General features: G+C 51.0%; 1 protein-coding gene across 1 annotated transcript; it reads left to right on the top strand.

Moving 5' to 3' along the window:
* On the top strand, positions 1–1073 carry rnasel2 (ribonuclease like 2). The gene is made up of 2 exons (XM_084444162.1): positions 1–55; positions 408–1073. Exon 2 carries the CDS (start codon positions 426–428, stop codon positions 1005–1007), a length of 582 nt encoding a protein of 193 aa, XP_084300288.1. The 5' UTR covers positions 1–55; positions 408–425; the 3' UTR covers positions 1008–1073.
* Positions 1074–6596: the final 5523 nt, after the last annotated feature.

The following is a 6596-nucleotide window of genomic DNA, read 5'->3' as shown; positions in this document are numbered from 1 at the left end:
GACCCACTACGGTAGCAGGACAAACATCACAAAAAAGACTACAGTCTCCGGATAGGTAAGACAGCAAACTACTTTGGACATGTACATCTTTAACCCAAACTATACTTTTACATGTGCTTTTACTTCATGTTAGAAGAAGAGTAGTTTGATAATCTGTTTGTTTAATGATACTTAACACTGTTGACGTTGACTGAAGATGTATTGTATCAAATAGGAGAGTACTGGAGCACACAGATTATCTTAAAAAACTTTATTTGGTGCACAAAACACTGATGTTTCGACAACACATCATCTTCTTTGACACTGTGTTCTCAATGTTGTATGTTGAAGATGTTGCCAAGCAATGCCTCCCCCTCTCCTCTCTCTCTCTCTCTCTGAAGCGAGCCTGACATCCTGTCTCTCCACAGCTCCAAGAGTATAAGAGGATGACAGCTCTCGCATCTCTCCTGCCTCTCTCCTTCTGTCTGCTGCTGAGCTACCGTGCGCAGGCGGGACTTCCCAACAGCCAACCCTGCCAGAACACCAAGTACAACAATGGACACAACAACTTCGTTCACCGACACGTGCGTGCCGGGCTCCCCTCCACCCTGGACCAGAACGCCTGGGGGAAGTACCTGCGCGACAACAAAGACTGCAGCCGCCCCACGCAGTCCTTCCTGCGGCAGAGAGACCAGGAGAGAGTGGACGCTGTGTGCAGCGGCGCCGGGGGGAGGGTCTACAAAGGGAACCTGTGCATTAGTAGCCAGCCCTTCAACTTCGTCACGGTGAGGAGCGAACCGGGAACCTGCGGCGTGAAGAGCGTCCGCAACGAGACCAAGCACCTGATCCTGGCCTGCGACGTCCTGGAGAACCGCTGCCTCCCGGTGCACTTTGAGGGGAACCCCAAAGGGCTAGAGCCCAGTAATAACTCACCGGTCTGCAGGGACCCTCTCACAGGGAGAGGCACAAGCTGGACCATGACCTGGCTACAGGTGTTGGCATTGCTCATTGTAAGCAGGATGGTTTAGGGGCAATAACATTTCTGAACCAGTTTTGATTCTTATTCTTGGCATTATTGGCCTTATTCTTGAGGATGGATGGTGTGTGCATGCGTGCATGTGTGTGTGTGTGTGTGTGTGTGTGTGTGTGTGTGTGTGTGAGTGAGGAAGGAGGTATTGTCAGTAGTCAGCAATCATTTCATTGTATTTCTGTGCTTCAAACTACATGTTGAATAAAGTCTAGGTGAAGTGAAAGCACTCTCGAATAGATCATAGTAAATTAGCAAATTAGTAGATATTAAAACTTTGTGAAAAAGTATATATACTGTATGATTTTTTTTACTGTATGTACCATATGAATAATGAAAATTCATAATTTCTGAAAAATTGACTGAAACAACATTCTGGACTTTTGGACATTTAGCTTTTTCTCAGAGTCCAGAATTGATGTGGTTTAGTTAAGAATAGAAAGAGGAAGTTGAGAGAGGGAATCTCCTTCTAGACTCACAAGCTGCAGCTCTCCTCCCACTTCCTCAGCTCAGGCCCCAGATGTCTCTCACACACAGACCACTGACCGCACACCGGACACCCTGAAAACAGAGAACCAAACACTAACAATACTATTATTGGGATATAAGGTTGTCCAATACACAAAGACACACACACACACACACACACGCACACACACAATAATTAGGCCTAAGCTGATTCAAAAGACATTGATGGATCCTCGCTTGTTCTCTTAACAATGTTCTGATCAACCCTGCTCCTCCCAAGCATGGGCATTCCGGGGGGGAGTGGAACTGACTACCCAGAGCCCCAGTAGGGGGGGGGGCAAGTGCACCTGTCACCTGTCCCTGCTAGGAGTTGGTGTGTGTGTGCGTGCGTGCATGCATGTGTGTGTTTTGCTTATGCTTGTGTCTGAGTGTTTCTGTATTTGTGTGCAGATTATGTGTGAGTGGAAGAAAAAAAAAACTACAACCGCAAATAGTTTCCTACTGTAACTGAGCATGTGACCTGGGGCATGCTGCACTACCACACTCACACCACTTGGGGGAGTGAGAGTTCACCATTTTCTCAGACTCAAGTGAAGCCTTTAGCCTGGTCTCTGTTCGTCGTCCCTCTTTTTCCCTCCTTTATTTCACCCCTCTGTTAACCTCTATTGTCCCTCGCTCTCTCGCACTCAACCAGCACAGGAATGTGTATGCTCCGTTTTCAAGAATTGTGCTTTCTGACACATATTCTCCTCTCTCTCTCTTTTTCCGAGAACCTTCTGTCCATTCCCATCCTTTCTCTGTTAGCCCCTGCTGAACTCATGAGGTCAGTAAATCTGACTTACATCAGAGTTAACCACAGGATCAAGCGCATGTTTATCTTATTCAGTCCCCAATGCCTGTCTTCTTTTAAGTGTTACTACCTGTAAAGGCAGAAAAAGGGACTGGCAGCCAGGTGGGATTGTTGCGTTAATGTGATATAACTCTGTGCGACTTGAACTAGCAACCACTGACAACAACATTCTGGTTCCTGTCCCCCCACTCTGACCTGGAGGTAACCACATCTCTCCTGTGTATTTATCCACTCAATTATCTGTGTATTAATCCACTCGACAGGTGAACCACATCTTCATTTGTGTCAACGCCCCCCCCCCCCCCTCCACACACACACACACACATTTTCACCATTTATTTAAGTCCACATCGAGGAAACTACATACTAAAGGTGCAGTCGGTATACATTCACAATTCATGGACCAGCTGTATAACTTTCGTTTTGACACATCTTTTAAGGGTACAAGTAGCAGCATCTCCACCATATATGGCGGCTGTCTATGACAGCAGAGACAGAGCAATACTTTAACCCTCTTTTTTGGCATTCCCAGTTACCCTCTTACGACCAACTTATGTGTACGTCCTAGGCTGCCAAATATGAACACAAGTAGTCTGCATCTTTACCTTAGCTCTGAGATGGTATTGAGGAGAGGTTTGTACTTAATGACCTTGGTCATGAAGGCTTCCTCTAGGCTAGAGTCAAATGTTCAGGCTACCCCCAGAACAAACACCTCTCTGGATGTCACTGACAACATTAGGTGTATTAGCAGACACGTGTAAAAGTGGCCGGGTTACTGCAGAGATGGAACATGATGGGATTGACACAGGAATGTTTATACATTCTCATTGAGGTTGGAATATTAGATATGTCCTTTACTATCAAGTCAACTATTCCGTTATGACATGCTATGTACATGCCTTTGTAGGCGTAACAGCCATTCAAGATGTGTGACATTGACTCTGTGACCTGTTGAGCGGTGTGATGCAAACAATGAGGAGCCTGAGTAGGAAAGCAGATAGAATGTTGAGTCTGGTGGGAAGGACTTGTAGTCTCACTTTCATTGTGAATGTGACAATGTCCTAATTGAGCGCAGTGTTCTTGAAGAATGAACGAGAGACAGAGTGATCAGCAGAGGGAAGACATGCAAGTTTTCCCTGAAGTTTTAGCCCAGTCCAGTGTTGCTGCTGTCGATGTTGTTGTAGATCCATGGTTCGCCTGGAACCTGCAGGTGTTAGCAGGTGACTGTGTCCACCATATGAGGCTGTTGCCTTGGCACGGATGTGGGAGTCAGTTATAATGTCCTCTGACACCCTCACAGTCCCGGGGTCAAACCGCATCCATTCCAGGGACACTCCTGTTCGGGCGCAGAGGTCATTCAGATCTGGCCTATCTGACCAGACCCCAAAACCAGCAGAGTGGGTGTCCAGCTTCCCACTGGGTTTCCACCTGGATCCCAGAAAGTGGGTCTCTGACTCCCTGGTCAGTGGGACGCTGCGTGTTCATAGGTCCAGGAACAGGGAGGGTGGAGCCAGCTCCCTAACGTCCCGGTCATCGTTGGTCAGCCTCTTCAGGAGATGGGAGATCCGTACGCTGGTGTAAATCCACTCCAGGTTCGGCACACCCAGCCCTCCCTCCCACTGGGGAGGAAAGATAATATCGCGGGGGCTGTGTGTACTGAGCACTAACCACTTCCATATTAAGCACACTGATTTATCATTCATTTCACTTAACACTTTCTGTGGGGTGTGGACGTTGAAGAACAGGTGTTGGACTTTAGACAGCGCGCTGTCTGATGGCTTCCAACTTCATGGTCAGAGGCAGTGGGCCTAAGTCCAACCTGGATGGAAACTCAGACAAGATGATGTTAACTTGTTCCTTCCATTCTCCTGCGATGTTGATTTTATGTCCGAGGTAGGTGTGTGTCTCATGAAGAGAGTATACACATATGGGTTTTATTGCTATTGTGAACTCTGGGCATGTGTCAGATTTTGAATGGTACCACCGGTTCCCTCCACCCCCCCTCTCGTACAAAGCGGTACACACACACACACGCACACACACACACACACGCTCTGGTGTTGCAGTTGTAGCATACAGTTACAAATCCCATGAGGCCTTGCAGTGTTTTGAGTTTGACTGTGGAGCACTGGTCATACCACAACTATGACATCAGGGGGCTGCACACACACGCACGCACACACACACACGCACACACACGCACACACACACACACAGGCACACACACGCACACACGCCGAAGGAAAAAGCTAAGCGCTAAAAACAATCGTTGACTAACAGGACAGAGGAAAGGGTATGAACAGAATTAAAGAATGAGTGCAGAGTGAGAAGCAATGGAAAGGAGGGGAGTCAGCGCAGGGTAATGTGATAAAAACTGGACCGCACTTTTATTGAACCTTTTTCTGGTCAAAGAAAAAAAAGAAGGAGCAGAAAAAAAGTGTGCACATAAAATAAGGTGAGAGCATGGGAAACTGCGCCTGCTTTCCTTTTCGGTTTTCTCCCGATGCCCTCTCCTCTCCTCTCCTCTCCTCTCCTCTCCTCTCCTCTCCTCTCCTCTCCTCTCCTCTCCTCTCCTCCTCCCTCTCCTCTCCTCTCCTCTCCTCTCCTCTCCTCTCCTCTCCTCTCTGCTCAGGCCCTTCTCCTCGTCGTCTCCCTCCCCGTACCTCTCCTCTCCTCTCCTCTCCTCTCCTCTCCTCTCCTCTCCTCTCCTCTCCTCTCCTCTCCTCTCCTCTCCTCTCTGCTCAGGCCCTTCTCCTCTCCGTCTCCCTCCCCGTACCCCTCCTCTCCTCCGCCTCTCATCCTTCTCGTCCAGTGTCTCTCCCTCTCTATCTCTTCCATTTCCTCACGGTCTCTGTTTTCTCACCACCGCCTCCCTTCTCTCTCTCTTTCTCTCTCTCTCTCTCTTCCACCTCACCCTCGTCCCCTCTCTCTCTCTCTCTCTCTTCTCTCTCTCTCACTTCCACCTCACCCTCTCCCTTCTCTCTCTCTCTCTCTCTCTCTCTCTCTTCCACCTCACCCTCTCCCCTCTCTCTCTCTCTCTCTCTCTCTTTCACCTCACCCTCTCCCCTCTCTCTCTCTCTCTCTCTCTCTCATCCACCTCACCCTCTCCCCTCCCTCTCTCTCTCTCTCTCTCTCTCTCTTCCACCTCACCCTCTCTCCTCTCTCTCTGTCCCGTTCGCCCCTGCGGTTGAGCGGAATAACGATTCACTGCGATCAGTTTCTCGCTCGGAACAATACGGCTTTATGACGCCCCCCCCCACCCCCTCCCCCACCCACCCCCGACGCCCCCGAGGGCCTGTAAAGCTGGAGGTGACAACGACCGGAACAGCGGCCCGGCTAACAGAGAGGGGCGGAGGGGTGGGTGTGCCGGGGGGGGGGGGGGGTTGGGGGCGGGGCGGGGCGGGACAGCCGACGGCCTGAGGCTGAGGGACTACTGTAACATCCAGCAGCGCCCAGAGAGACTGGACTCGAGGTCGCGTTCACACGGGGCTCCGCGGCCCAGGATCCACTGCAGGGTCCTCCATCCCACCCTGCCACGACGCTGTAGCCAGTTACCACCGGGGTGGGTAGTCCTCTGCCCTCTGATCCTCTCTATCCCTCTAAATCGCTCATTACCCCCCCCCCAGCCCCTCTCCCTCACCCCTCCTCTCTCGCCCTCCCTCCCTCCTGCACCTTGGTTTCCTCTCTCTCTCTTCCAGTCTTGCTCTCCGTCTGTCCAGGCGAGCTCAGAACAAATGAGCGTGATGATTAGGAGCGCGGAGAGGAGGGGGAGGAGAGACGGGGGGAGGAGAGGAGGGGGAGGAGAGGAGGGGGAGGAGAGACGGGGGAGGAGAGGAGGGGGAGGAGAGGAGGGGGAGGAGAGATAGGGAGGAGAGGAGGGGGAGGAGAATGAGGGGGAGGAGAGGAGGGGGAGGAGAGATGGGGAGGAGAGGAGGGGGAGGAGAGGAGGGGGAGGAGAGACCGGGGGAGGAGAAGAGGGGGAGGAGAGACTGGGGATGACTGGACGATGAAAGGGGGTGGAGGGTGAGTAATACAGGCGCCTGGTCTGGACCAGCTGGACACGCATCTGGAGCTGGGGTCACGCACGCACGCACACACACACACAACACACACACACACACACACACACACACACACACACGGAAACATACAGACAGACTCACACATGCTGGTTCATACACACACACACACACACACACACACACACACACATACACACACACACCGAAACATGCAGACACACTCACACATGCTGGTACACACACACACACA

This window comes from Borostomias antarcticus (assembly GCF_949987555.1).
Source record: "Borostomias antarcticus genome assembly, chromosome: 10".
Classification (NCBI taxonomy): domain Eukaryota; kingdom Metazoa; phylum Chordata; class Actinopteri; order Stomiiformes; family Stomiidae; genus Borostomias; species Borostomias antarcticus.
Note: the sequence above shows the minus strand (reverse complement) of the source record. Positions and strands in the feature narration are given on the sequence as shown.